Raw genomic sequence first — 12,673 nt, 5'->3', positions numbered from 1 at the left:
AAAATAGCTGAAAATTGTAAAAAATGTGGATTGGTGTTTCCCAAAAGTCCAAAACCAACACAAATATATTGAATTTCTGTCACAGGAATAAAAAAAAACACAGTAAGTATTGATATGTAAGAGGTAGTAATGAAAGAATTTAAATGTTTTTCTTAAAGAACTAAATTTAGTAGCTGATGACGAACTCGTTTATACCTGCTGTTCTAGTTAAAGCATCCTAAGATGTTTACATGTCTGTCACATGAGTCATGTTGCGTCCAGATCCTTCTATTTTCTTATTCTTACTTTCAATTTTAAAATTGAAACCAAACAAAAACTTTTCCGATATTCCCCAACTCTTCCTGCCAACGGTGAGATTTATCGGAAGCAAAGAGTACATACAAAACAAAAACGGCCTCCTACCAGTTACCTAATGGTGCGTCTGTAGCATTAAATGAAACAACGACGACACAAATGGATGGAAAAACACAACATCTTGAAACAAACATCTTGTTTTGTTCACAATCTAAAGATGTTATGTTTACTGGCTTTCAGGAGGAAGGAAACTGAAAAATATTCACATTTAAGGAGTCCAGTGCAAGTTTTGAATGAAAAAATTGCTCCAATGGAACATTTTGTTACCAAAATAGCTAGCAATTAATTTATAAGTTGGCAATTAATCCATTAATTGTTGCAACTTTAAAATAAAATGAATACTGTGGCCTTAGTGAAGCTAGGATTTGCTGCAGGGCTTTTATTACATGAAATAAATGTTATTCGACTGTACATAGGAAACAGACTAAACTATCTAAGGTGTAGAAAATAACATGCCCAGTTCGGTAAAAGTCGACATGGGACATTATCTTTCTTTTAAAACTGAAACTAAACTTGTTCCAGAAGTTTCTCCAACTTGTCCTGTTAACTATGTAGAAATTATATAATGCAAAAGTGGCATCCTAGTAGTTCAGTAATGTTAATTCTGTAGCATAAAAAACAAGAAAATATTCACATTTAAGGAGCTGCAGTGCAAATTTAAACGTTTCTGTCTCAATAATTTGTTCATTTGGTTAACATAGTAGCTGCCAATTAATACAAAAGTTGACAACTAATCGACTGATTGTTGCAGCTCTATAATAATAATAATATTACAACCTTAATGAAGGCAGGATTTGCTGCAAGGTTGCTATTAAACAATTAGCTGAAAATAGGAACCAATTCCCACTGTCTAGTGTGTAGAAATTAGGTTTAAAACGTCCTAATGTTAGCAAAAGTCGATGCATCTTACTTTTAAGTTCGAAACTGAAACTAAACGTGTTTGACAGTGTTGCCGAAGATTCTCCAACTCGTCCTCACGATAAAAAATAAAGCAAAATTAGCACCCCGACAGCTAACTAACGTTAAATCTGTAGCAGTAAAGAGAAACAGGGCTAACACGGACCTTCCTGTCTGCTGTTTCTGTTGTTTAGTAGAAAAACACAACATCAACTGTCAAAGCAAAGCCCGCAGCTCGGCGTTTTCACTAAAACCGTCTTAACGTCAACCAAACGTGTCGATATTTCCCCATTTAACGTCTGTTTTGGGGGGTTTTTAGCGCTAATATCTGCAACGAGTGTATTTGTGGAGTTAAACAACAACAAACGCTGCTAACTGCTAACGTGCTAGCTGGGGGGGGGGGGGGGGGGGGGGTGTTAGCCGTCGCGAGCGGAGCGATACAAACGGTAAATTCGCAGGAAGGCCGACATGTCAGCCGCGAGGGATTCACAGAGAGCCGAGAAACGGGCGCAGAGAAGCGGCCTGACTCACCGGGAGCTTGGGGTTCACCTCTCCCTTACAGCAGTGGCAGAAGAACCGATGCGGGGGAACAGCCGCAGCCTCCGCCATCTTCCACCAGGAGCAGCACTGACGTCGGTCCTCCACAGACCGAGGGCTGCCTCCGCCTCCTGCCCGGCATGCACCGCGGCACGCCGCCGAATCCCCGGCGAGCGGAGCCGAACGGAGGAAGTGGTCGTGTGTTGACATCCCGGATCCTCCACATGTGGGAGAATCTTCACACTGCGGCATGATTAAAAGCAAAAACTGTCCCGGAAATTAATTTGTTGGAAAGGTTGGTGTGAAATGTAATCGGTTTTATCCCATATAATAGCCAGTTAGCCTCCAAGTTTCATACATGCTAACGTTGCAGCTAAGTTTAGAGTGCATCTGCGCAGTAGCACTTACTGTCAAATAATTCTGAACTGGATCATCTCATAGTAATCAGATTACCTAAATTAAACCGTAGGTACTTAATCTGAAATCAAATTAAGGAATTCAGACCCGCTTTTCATAACTTTGTATATGGAATATTTCACATGTTAGCCTTTATTATTGATAACAGACTCAATCCTTCTCTTTAAAGTACCTTTAAGATGCTGTGCTGTTGGATCCTGCTGGATCACTAAGTAAATCTGATCCCTATATTTAAAACACATAGACAGAGGTATTTTGACAGAGGGGCTTACTCATGTTGTTTGTAAGCTCATAGTTTGTGTTTGTTTATGCAGATGACTGCCCAGGAGGTTCGTCTTTGTGGTCTTCTGCTTCGTGAACACTTTGGAGAGGTTGTGGAGAAAGTAGGAACACAGCTGCTGAGAAGTGGAGCGCAGAATTTAAGAACCATCATTCATGAAACCGGCCTCTCAGTGGACCTGGTAGGATGGATATTTACTATCATCGACTCACCGTGTCAAGCTGTTGTTTTACCTTTTGGTTTTACTTTTTATTTCATTGATTGACAAAAAAAAATACAAAAAGTAATTCAATACAGAAACAGAAGTTTCCAAACTTCTGAATGAAAGGGAGCAGAAAGAAGACTATACTTATGTAATCTGGCCCTCTATAACAAACAGTCAGTTCACAATGAGCATTAAAAACAAACAACAAATTAACGATAGTCTGAGAGGCCTGCAGAGCCACTCTCACTCATATCAGAGTTTTATATCATAACAAACACTATGAAACTCCTACTTCTTTTCATTGTGTTTTGAGAATATGCTGGTTTCATGTGAGTCAGATCATTTTGATTCCTTGTCTTGATTGTTCCATAAATTGACCTCTTTTACAGAAATGTAACGTTCCATTAATTAATTAATTTTTATTTATCAGGGAGATTTTAACATAGCTGCTAAAGACAAAACAAGAAAGGCATTCAGAGAGCGCAGTACTTCACCCAGGCTGCTCAGTCGTATCGTTTTCGACGGCTGAAATCTTGAAAAATTTGTGGCAGAAATCACTGTAACATAGAATGTGTCTGTTGAATATAGAAGTACCCACAAACAAAATGATTTTGCGCTGAGCACAGGCGTGTGTTCTGCATGTGTACGCTATGTACGGATACCGGATCATGTGACCTACATATGTAGCGGGCGGTGGGAATTATCAAATCATGTGATCGTCAGCAGGCAGCTGATGTAGTGTTCACTTGTTGTCATGGTTACAGTGATACCGTGCTGCTATCTCACAATGATGCAGAAATCTTTAACAAATCCGTGGATCCAGACTATAAGCTGCATCACCGTCAAAATCTAATCACTTGGTCCTTGTGTCATTTCTGAGCTTCCCTGAAAATTTCATCTCAATCCGTTCGTCTGTTTTTGAGTGATGTTGCTCACAGACAGACAGAGAGACAAACGTACACCGAACGTCACATAACTCTGCCGTTGCTTGGTAGAGTAATTGCTGCTTTCTGATTTTCCTAAATGTATTATTATGTTGTGCCTCTTCGTCTCTCCTGATCAGGTAAAGAAGTCTCTCATGGTTCTCGTCCAACACGGCGCCTGTTTGTTCAGCTCCGGCCGTAAAGGACCCGGCAGCCCGACGGAGTACCGCAGCGGCTGCGACCGAATCCTGAGGATCCTGCGATACCCTCGGTACATCTACACCGCAAAGACGCTGTACGGAGACACCGGAGAGCTGATCATAGAGGAGCTGCTGCAGAGGGGACACATGACGATGAGCGGCACGGTGAAAACGGTCGCAGATCGACTCACGCAAAACATGGAGGGTCAGTCTAGAGATTATTTTCTAGATTAACTGTTTGGTCGATAAAATGGTGAAAAATACCCAAAGATACTTACTTTACTGTCATAGAGGAGGAAAGAAATCTGAAAATATTCACCTTTAAGAAGCTGAAATCACAGAATTTAGACAGTTTTTAATAATAAAAAAAACGGTCCTTGATAAATTAATAAATACTAATAAATTAGATATAAATTAATTGAAAATAAATGGGGGAGTTTTCAGGATCCTGAAAAATGTGTTCACAACCTGAAAAGATTCAGTTTCCTGTCTTAAAGGGGGAAAGAAACAGCAGCAAACAAAGAATTCTGACTATTTTTTTATTAAATTATTACTTAAACTGATATTTTGATCATTCAAAATGTTTGCAGTTAATTTAATAGTTCAGAATTAAATCTATTCGTTCCTGTAGGTGACTTTTACACATTTTTCACCTTTAAATTCATGCCTTTACTCGGGTTTTGTGCAGTAACGGTGATGTTCTCTGTGTTTTGTTGCTGCAGAGGGCCGCAGTATGGATTACAGCGAAGTGTCTTCTGCCTTTTCCAAACTGGTGGAGACGCATTTCCTGCAGCGCTGCCCCCCGCTGGCCGGGGCAGGAACTGCAGACAGCACCAATCCAGCTCCCGGGGCGACTCCTGCTACCCCCAGTACTCCCGCTGCCCCGCCGACACCGGAGAGCTTCCCCGACTGCTACAAGGTGCCTCATATGACCCTGGTAGGACGGGGCAAACGGCAGCTCACCGCCGAGGACGGAGAGGACCAGAGGAACGCCAAAAGACAAAAGATGGACCCAGAGGTCGACGTTTTTACTGTTTTAGTAGTTTAGGTTGTGTGGTTACATAGGGTAAGGTTTATTAGGGCTTTTACAACATAACTGCTGAAGACATAAAGAATAGTGGAAGTGTCCCAGAGTAGCACATTTTAAATTAGTTTATTACAATTTTTTTTTTTTACAGAAAACAAGAACAAAAAAAATCCTACATTTAAAAAAATTAATTCTTGATTTATTAATATTTGATATTATATTTGATTTGTATTTTTTATTGATTTGATATTTTAAAAAATATTTATTTTTAATTTCTTAGTCTGTATTAATTAATTAGTTTTTTTTTTAAGATCTGTGTTGTTTAAAAAAAATACACATTCCTGATTAAATAAATGAATTTAAAATTTTGCATGACACATTTTTAAATTCATTAAATATAAAAAATATTTTATCAGGTTAAACTGCTTAATTTATTAGTATTTATGAATGTATTTTATCAGTGTTTTGTAACATTTTTATTGTTTTCCAATACAATAAATTATTATTAAATTATTATTTTTTTAGTTTTGCATGGGAATTGGCAAAAAGAAAAAAATACAGGTATTATTGATAGTATTCTTTAATTGGTTAGTATTTAATTAATTTATTTTAACTGTTTTTTACTGATTTCTGATTAAATAAATTACTTTATAATTTTGCATGTAAACTCTTAAATTAATTTAATTAGATAGATCAGTTCATTTTTGAGTACATAAATTAAGCTATCGTGCCAATATTTCCTCTCTAAACCACAGATAATTTAACAAAATGTTCTGTTTTAGTTATACTTGCTGCATTCAAATCTTCACGTTTCTGTCCTTTGTATCAAACACATTTGCACATTCTGTCATTCTTTTTTTCTCAGGCACATGGAGACGAGGGGATTTACTGGCAGGTGAATTTTGAGAGGTTCCACCTTCACTTCAGAGACCAGGCCATCATCAGCGCCGTGGCCAACAAGCTGGACCAGGTCGGGTTTACACTCACAGATATGAAAGATTAATTCTAGAGCCTCTGAAGCCCAAAACCTGTCAGCAGGTTTGAAAACTATGTCATCTTTAAACCAAAAATCACCGAAATTGCACCAATTATCCGCCAGAAATGGTGAAAAAAAGAAACAATCATCTAATTTCCAACAGTCCTTGAACTAATTATGTGTCTCATGTGGTGAAGTTAACCAAACTCAAGGTCAAAATTGTGATATTTCATTAAAACCAATTGGTTCTACATGTCTCATTAAAAATGTGGCAACAATAGGCAATTGGAAAAATTCAAAATTTGGCACGAGTATGAATAATTTGGGGTCCAATTGTAGCCGTTTCCTCTTATTTCCAGCCTTTTTTTTTGGTACCCCAGCCTTAGCCAAAATGTAAATAAGCTAATTTTCCTCATGTCTCAGAAATATTTGATGCTAAAACCGACACGTATTGTGATCGTTTGTGCTTCTAATGATCGGATTGTCTCTCTGATTGCTGTCCAGACGAGCAGTGAGATCGTGAGGACCATGCTGAGGATGAGTGAAGTCACCACCTCACCTGCAGCCACCTGTACGAAGCCGTTATCAGCCAATGAGATCTTCCGGTCGCTCCCAGCCAGCTACAACATCCCCAGACCCATCCTGGACCAGTACCTCACTCTGCTGGTGGACGACCCGGTAAAACCTGCTCTCCCCACATTTACTCGTCTGCTTTTTTATTTTTATCCTCGAAGAAAGAATTCTTACTGTACATGTTTTAATTTAAGATGGAGTTCGTGGGGAAGGCTGGAGAGAGCGGAGGAGGGATGTACGTCGTCAGTATCCTTTTTTTTAATGAGTTTACACTGCAAAAGCTTAAAATCTCACCAAGTCTGTTTGTCTTATTTTTAGTCAGAATGTCTCATCCCACTTGATTTAAGATAAATTCACTTGACAAGAGACATTTCAGCAAGATAAAGGGCCTTGTTTTAAGATAACGCATCTGAAATATCTTAAGTCAAACAATCTTGAAATAATCTTGTTTTAACCCTCCTGTCCTCCTGCAGGTCAAACTGACCCATTTAAAAATGTGGAAAATATATACATATTTTCACAGTGACAACTTCGACATTTTCAATTTTTTTTGCAAAATTTTTTGACATTTTTGTGGAAAAAAGAAATGTAAAAAATAATGTTTCTTTAAGAACATTCGGGGAAAAAAATCAAGCAAAACCCAGTAAAATTCTCTGGATTTTGGTTGATTTTTTTCCCGAATGTTCTTAAAGAAAATATTAGAGCTTTTACTGATTATATATATGTAATCACTTTAGATATTTTTAGGAATTTTTTGGAAGATTTTTAGGAATTTTTTGAAAATATTTTAATATTTTTTAATTTTTAATTTCTTGCCAAATTTGGGGATTTTTTTTAAAAATAAAACTTTTAAGGGAAACCTTTCAGGAATTTTCTTCCTGAACGTTTTGCAAATTTTTTATAAATTTGGGGATTTTTTTCAGACAAGGAAACAATATGTTTTGGTGCCGCAAATGAGGACAACAGGAGGGTTAAGACACCTAAGCTTGACAATCCTGGTAAAATATAGCTTAAAATAGGTTTTCCCAGCTAATTTTAAGATCTCAATGTTCTAAATATCACATCTTATTTCAAGAAATCTAACCAAGACATTTTTCACGTGTTCTACTGGCAGATTTTTTCACTTTTTCAAGGTAAAAGTTCTTTGAAATACGTTTTTTTTTCTTGTTTTGAGAGGGGCATTTTTTCAGTGTATCGCAAACGATCGACACGCTTGAGCGTTTTCACATTAATGTGGGCATGCAGGGACCTTACTGGGACACAACAGCAGTGTTCTCAGATGTTGTCAGATTAACAGAAAGTCCAGCAGTTCTGATGTTTATCCCATTAAATCCGTGAAGTTTCTTTTACTGAGCTTCTTCTCTCAGATCTGCACAGAGCTCTGGCTAATCTGGCCCGAGCCACGCTGGAGTCTGTGGTCCAGGAGAGGTGAGTCTCTTTCCGTTTCGTCTGCGCGTTTCCTCATTAACTGCTTATTATTAACTCTGGATCTGCGGTCAGATTCGGCTCCAGGTCCGCTCGGATCTTCCGCCTGCTGCTGAGGAAGCGTCACCTGGAGCAGAAGCAGGTGGAGGATTTCGCCATGATTCCTGCCAAAGAGGCTAAAGACATGTTGTACACGCTGCTGTCACAGAACCTGGTGCAGCTGCAGGTAGGAAACGGCTGCTTTCGTTCATGATTTGTACCTTTTAATCCCCTCAAACAGTAAATCTGAGGAGACGCTGTGATCCTCGTCTGTTAACCCGACTGACTGCCTGTGAAGGAAATGAAAAATCTGATCCAAAAACCTACTTTGGAAATTATTTGGCATACTTTTTTCTTCTCTAAGTGGATGAGATATTTTTAAAAGCCCCCCTTTTATTTGAAAAAAACAGTCGTCTAATTTTATATTCTGGGCTGTTTTGTGTACAGTGACATAATTAGATTGATCCAAAAGTGTTTTTCTGGCAGCTTCACTGACAGATTGGGAGTTTTCATGGCAACATTTGGATGATTTTAATCCGAAAATCAGTGATTTTATTTATTAAAATTCTGAACTCCAACAGGTTTGTGGTTTTTCTTTGCTCCTTCACTGTGAATTCTTTTTTTTTTTACTTCTCTGAAGAAGGAGAGAGAATTCAGAAATGTCTTTTTTGGCAGAATGACACAAGTTAGATTTTCTTTTTGATTATTTATTTTATAAAAATCATCAAAACCTGGAATCAGCATTACTGTAAATACTGGAATAAAAGATGATTCTTCATATTTTACCTCTTAAGTATTACTTAAAACACATTTGGATGATTTGAGTCCTAAAATCAAAGTCATGGCAAAGAATCTGGAACAAAACTGTTTATTTTTGTCATATTTTAAAATAAGATTTGGAGAATAAAGGGATTTTGACGACTTGGTTCATTTTACCGCATCATTGGTTCAGAGATTGTTCTACAGTTCTGAAACATCAAACAAAAAAAATGTTTTTTTCAATTTTGCATTGCTTCTAGTTATGGGAAATGCTGTAATTTTTGTATTTTTTAAGTAATATTTACAGTTTTCAAGCATGTATTTCATTTATCCTCCGTCTCTTTTGATCTTTCGTGAAGTCAAAAAGTTGAATCTCTGATTTTTTTAAATAAAAATTGACAAAACCTGGAATCAGCGTGGAACAACTTGACTGTAAATTTTAGAAAAAAGGTGATTTTACAGATTTTTCTACTTGCTTCTTTGCCACTCTGCTTTTGAGAAGTGCTGTGGAAATAAAGTTAGTAATGTTTTCATTAATCACACAGACTGAACTGCAAGAATTGATGAAAAAATAGTAGAAAACCTAATGATTCTTTTCATTTTTGCATTTTCTGGCTGATAAATGGAATCATTTTGACTTCACCAAAGATTTTATTTTTTTTTGTTAACAATTTTTATTGAAGTTCTAGGAATAGAAAAGACATAGTGACTTCACCAAAGATTGAAAGAGACTAAGAGGATAATACAACATACTGGATAAACACAATACATGCTTAAAGAAATTGAATATTACTTCAGAGTTGTAATGGGAACATTTGCATGACCCCAATCTTAACTTGCACAGTTTATCGAACAAGAATTGTCTGATTTTCTACTTTCCAGCAGTCCCTGAATGGTTCATCTGTGACTTGTTCCATCTGAAACCACATCTGAGCTTAAAACCGTTAATATTTCATTGAATGTCTAATTTAAAAATTCACCAAAATTAAATAGTTTTCAGGAACCAGATTTGGTAAAAAAATAAAAAAAAACTCTGCACTCCTTCCTACAAACATGAATATTAGTGACTGAGCTGAGACCAAAAGTCACTTTATAAAAAATCACAGACTTTTCAGCTGAACTGCAGGATGTGTTTCCACAAAGCAGAGAGAAGACTAGCATAGAAACAAGTTAAATATTTATAGAGAATGTGAATTCTCAATTTATATCTCCGGTGCTTTTTTTTTTTACATCTCTTCATTCTCTCTCCTTCTCCATGGTTGTTCTGTTTCCATAAAGCTGCATGACTTTATAATGCCGTGAAAATTGTGAGAGGAACATAAAAACCACCCCCAGAGTGTTCAGAGGCCTTATCTACCTGCTCCTCCTCTCTATATTTTGTGTATTCCAGGAAATCCCAAAGACTCCTGACTACGCTCCATCTCGCACCTTCTACCTTTATACGGTCAACCAGCTTCCTACGGCTAGAATGCTGCTGCAGAACTGCTACAAGGTAAAACCGGGATCAAACTTTTAGAGGTTTTTCTTCATGGTTTTGCTTTTAGTAACGTCTTTTCTCTGCAGACAGTGGCCAACCTCATAGAGCGACGCCTGTTTGAGTCCAAAGAGAGCAAGTGAGTCTTTTTTAAGTTCTCTTTGTTGTGTCTTACGACCCCCCGATGAACAAATTTCAAGGTCCTCAATGACATCTTCACCGCTATGGACAAGAAGCAGGCCTGCATAGCCACCTTCATAGACCTTGCCAAGGCCTTCGATTCAGCAGACCACACGATCCTTCTGCAAAGGCTCTCTTGCACTGGCCTGTCCTCAAGCTGTATTAACCCTTTGATGGACAACATGAGTCAAAAGTGACCCAAATCCAATGAAAAATGGGTATCTCCTGACATACTCTGTGCATCAAAGGGCTAACTGGTTCGCCAGCTACCTTAATAATCATAAACAGCGAGTAAAGTCAGAGAACTTTGTCAGAACCCGTGATCATCACTAAGGGTGTACCTCAAGGCTCCATCTTAGGCCCAACTTTGTTTTCCATCTGCATAAATGATGTGTATAAAGCTATTACTGCCTCCTGGATACACCTCTGCGGTGATGACACCACTGTATACTCCACTGGCCCATCACTTCACTCTGCTGCATCTACCCTTCAACTCAGCCTTACTTGAAACAAGGAATCTTTTCATGACCTTTGCTTGTACCTCAATTCCAAGAAAACAATGTATGCTATTCAACCGGACAAACAGTGTCTCCAGCCTCCCTAAGATCACCTGTGCAGATGGCTCAGATCTGGAGTTTGCCAACTCCTATAAGTACCTTTTTAAGGTGACCCATCCACCAGGTGGCACTTTCTCTGGGACTGTGTTTAGGTTTCTAGAATTCATCAGGGCCGGACTTTGATCAGCCTTGCCTGGAGTACATCTTAGCCAAATTTGAGCTCTGTTGGGGTTACCCTTACTGAGTTTATAGCTTTTGAAAATGTGCAAAATTGGTCCAAAATATGTCACATTATTCAAAATGGCTGACTTCCTGTTGTGCTTCAGGAATAGTTGTCAATTACATTTTTGTGCGTGTTGACCAGTCACATGTCACATCATTTTATAGCTGTAGGTGACACGTCCTGATCGTAGAGCCTGTTTGAAATTTTCCAGGTGGCGCTATTGAGCCATTTTGGCTCACACCTATGCAAGTTCCAAAAAATATCAAATTTTTCGCGTTTTCAAGTATTTTTAGACCTTTAAAATTGCGATTCACAAACCGGGAGAAAAAATAAATAGAAGAAATCCATGATTTCAGTTGAGACTTCACACCATTTGGTGATCGAACCCAATTTAATTGGTTTCTTTGATTTCCTAGGCGTCTTCTAGAGAAATCGCAACGGATCGAAGCCATCCTGGCGTCTCTGCAGGCCAGCGGAGCCGAACCCGAGCAGCTGACAGAGGTGGAGGAGATGATCACGGCTCCAGAGAAGCAACAGCTGGACGGTCTGAGGCTTCACATCAACAAGTAAGCCGACATTCTCCTCTTTGCAGACGACGAGAAACGTCTTTTTTCACGGTTTTCCTGTTTTTCTTCATCAGGTTAGATTCTGCAGAGAACCAAGTAGACGAAACCATCTTTCTTCTGGAGTCCTACGTCAACTCCACCGCCACGTCCACCAGCTGAGACACATTTAGGAGCTTTGCTTTTCACTTCTCGTAGGTAGAACAGCTTCTTTTTTGTGTCTGGTCTGACTGTGTCGTAGTTTTTAGCTGGAATTGGTGTTGTGTCTCTGTGGTCATCCTGTGTCTCTTTGTGGTCGTTTTGTATCTTTTTGTGGTTGTTTTGTATCTTTTTGAGGTTGTTTTGTGTCTCTTCTGGTCAAATTCTGTCCTTTACGGACGACGAGGCGCATCTTTTGTCTGTTTTCATGATTTTCCTTTATTTCCTCCACCAGGTTAGATTCTGCAGAGAACCAAGTCGATGAAACCATCTTTCGTCTGGAGTCCGACGTCAACTCCACCGCCACCAGCTGAGACACATTTAGGAGCTTTACAATTCACTTTTTGTACGTAAAACTATTAGTTTTTGTTTCAGGTTTGATTGTTTCGTAGTTTATAGCTCGAATTTTGGTTGTTTTTATTGCATCAGCAGTGAATAAAACAGAACAAAAAACTTCTTTTGAGTAGTTTTAATTTCATTAACAAAAACTGTAGAACCGAGTGATTGTTTGAAACGTAAAAACCTTGAACATGTAAATCTGTAAGTTAAATAGAAGAACTGTGGTCTAATACACTTTCCTTAAAATTAGAAACAAAACCCCAAAACAAAGCTTATTTACATAAGTGCCCCCGATCCTGGGAATAGTGGGTAGTGCTTTTCTGTTGGACCCTGGCGATGCTCTCTTTGGTCCTGGAGGTCCCTGTTGTGTCTCCGTCTCGACTCCCAGCTCCGGGACTCGCTCGGCGCCCGCTGGGAGGCCGGACCTTCGCTGTTGTGGTAAAAAGCCGCCGTCGTGGCAGCAGAACTCGGGCTCAGTCCTCGTGGTTCTCGTCCTCGCCTCTCTGTTTGCGCGTGAAGAATCCAAG

At 38.7% G+C, this 12,673-nt stretch overlaps 3 protein-coding genes across 6 annotated transcripts in view; 1 reads left to right on the top strand and 2 right to left on the bottom strand.

Annotated features, from left to right (window-relative positions):
• rnf115a (ring finger protein 115a) overlaps positions 1 to 2,056 on the bottom strand; it is an 18,841-nt gene extending 16,785 nt beyond the window's left edge. The window contains exon 1 of the mRNA XM_051956978.1: positions 1,783 to 2,056. Within this exon, the coding sequence (XP_051812938.1) occupies positions 1,783 to 2,040 (258 nt within the window). The 5' untranslated portion in view covers positions 2,041 to 2,056. The remainder of the gene's footprint in view (positions 1 to 1,782) is intronic.
• Positions 1,944 to 12,264, top strand: polr3c (polymerase (RNA) III (DNA directed) polypeptide C). Of its 3 annotated transcripts, none has more exons than XM_022209318.2 (14): positions 1,944 to 2,083; positions 2,520 to 2,666; positions 3,754 to 4,018; positions 4,536 to 4,831; positions 5,706 to 5,810; positions 6,321 to 6,494; positions 6,584 to 6,635; positions 7,757 to 7,817; positions 7,890 to 8,040; positions 10,003 to 10,104; positions 10,176 to 10,225; positions 11,463 to 11,612; positions 11,687 to 11,803; positions 12,043 to 12,264. In XM_022209318.2, exons 2-13 carry the CDS (start codon positions 2,520 to 2,522, stop codon positions 11,769 to 11,771), a joined length of 1,638 nt encoding a protein of 545 aa, XP_022065010.2. In that variant the 5' UTR covers positions 1,944 to 2,083; the 3' UTR covers positions 11,772 to 11,803; positions 12,043 to 12,264. The 3 variants fall into 3 exon arrangements, with proteins under 3 accessions (XP_022065010.2, XP_022065011.2, XP_051812937.1); XM_022209319.2 differs by having other exon boundaries at positions 11,687 to 11,807; XM_051956977.1 differs by lacking the exon at positions 11,687 to 11,803.
• itga10 (integrin, alpha 10) overlaps positions 12,262 to 12,673 on the bottom strand; it is a 62,457-nt gene continuing 62,045 nt past the window's right edge. For both annotated transcript variants that reach the window (XM_051956976.1, XM_022209316.2), the window contains one exon: positions 12,262 to 12,673. In XM_051956976.1, the coding sequence (XP_051812936.1) occupies positions 12,620 to 12,673 (54 nt within the window). In that variant the 3' untranslated portion in view covers positions 12,262 to 12,619.

The sequence above is a fragment of the Acanthochromis polyacanthus genome, chromosome 12 (assembly GCF_021347895.1).
Source record: "Acanthochromis polyacanthus isolate Apoly-LR-REF ecotype Palm Island chromosome 12, KAUST_Apoly_ChrSc, whole genome shotgun sequence".
NCBI lineage: Eukaryota > Metazoa > Chordata > Actinopteri > Pomacentridae > Acanthochromis > Acanthochromis polyacanthus.
The sequence above is the reverse complement of the archived record's forward strand: the minus strand, read 5'-3'. Positions and strand labels throughout refer to the sequence as shown.

Coding starts and splice junctions, on each gene's coding strand:
- polr3c (XM_022209318.2), top strand. CDS start 2,520: ATGACTGCCCAGGAGGTTCGTCTTTGTGGTCTTCTGCTTCGTGAACAC. Junction 2,667..3,753: donor CCGGCCTCTCAGTGGACCTG/GTAGGATGGATA, acceptor TCTCCTGATCAG/GTAAAGAAGTCTCTCATGGT. Junction 8,041..10,002: donor AGAACCTGGTGCAGCTGCAG/GTAGGAAACGGC, acceptor TGTGTATTCCAG/GAAATCCCAAAGACTCCTGA.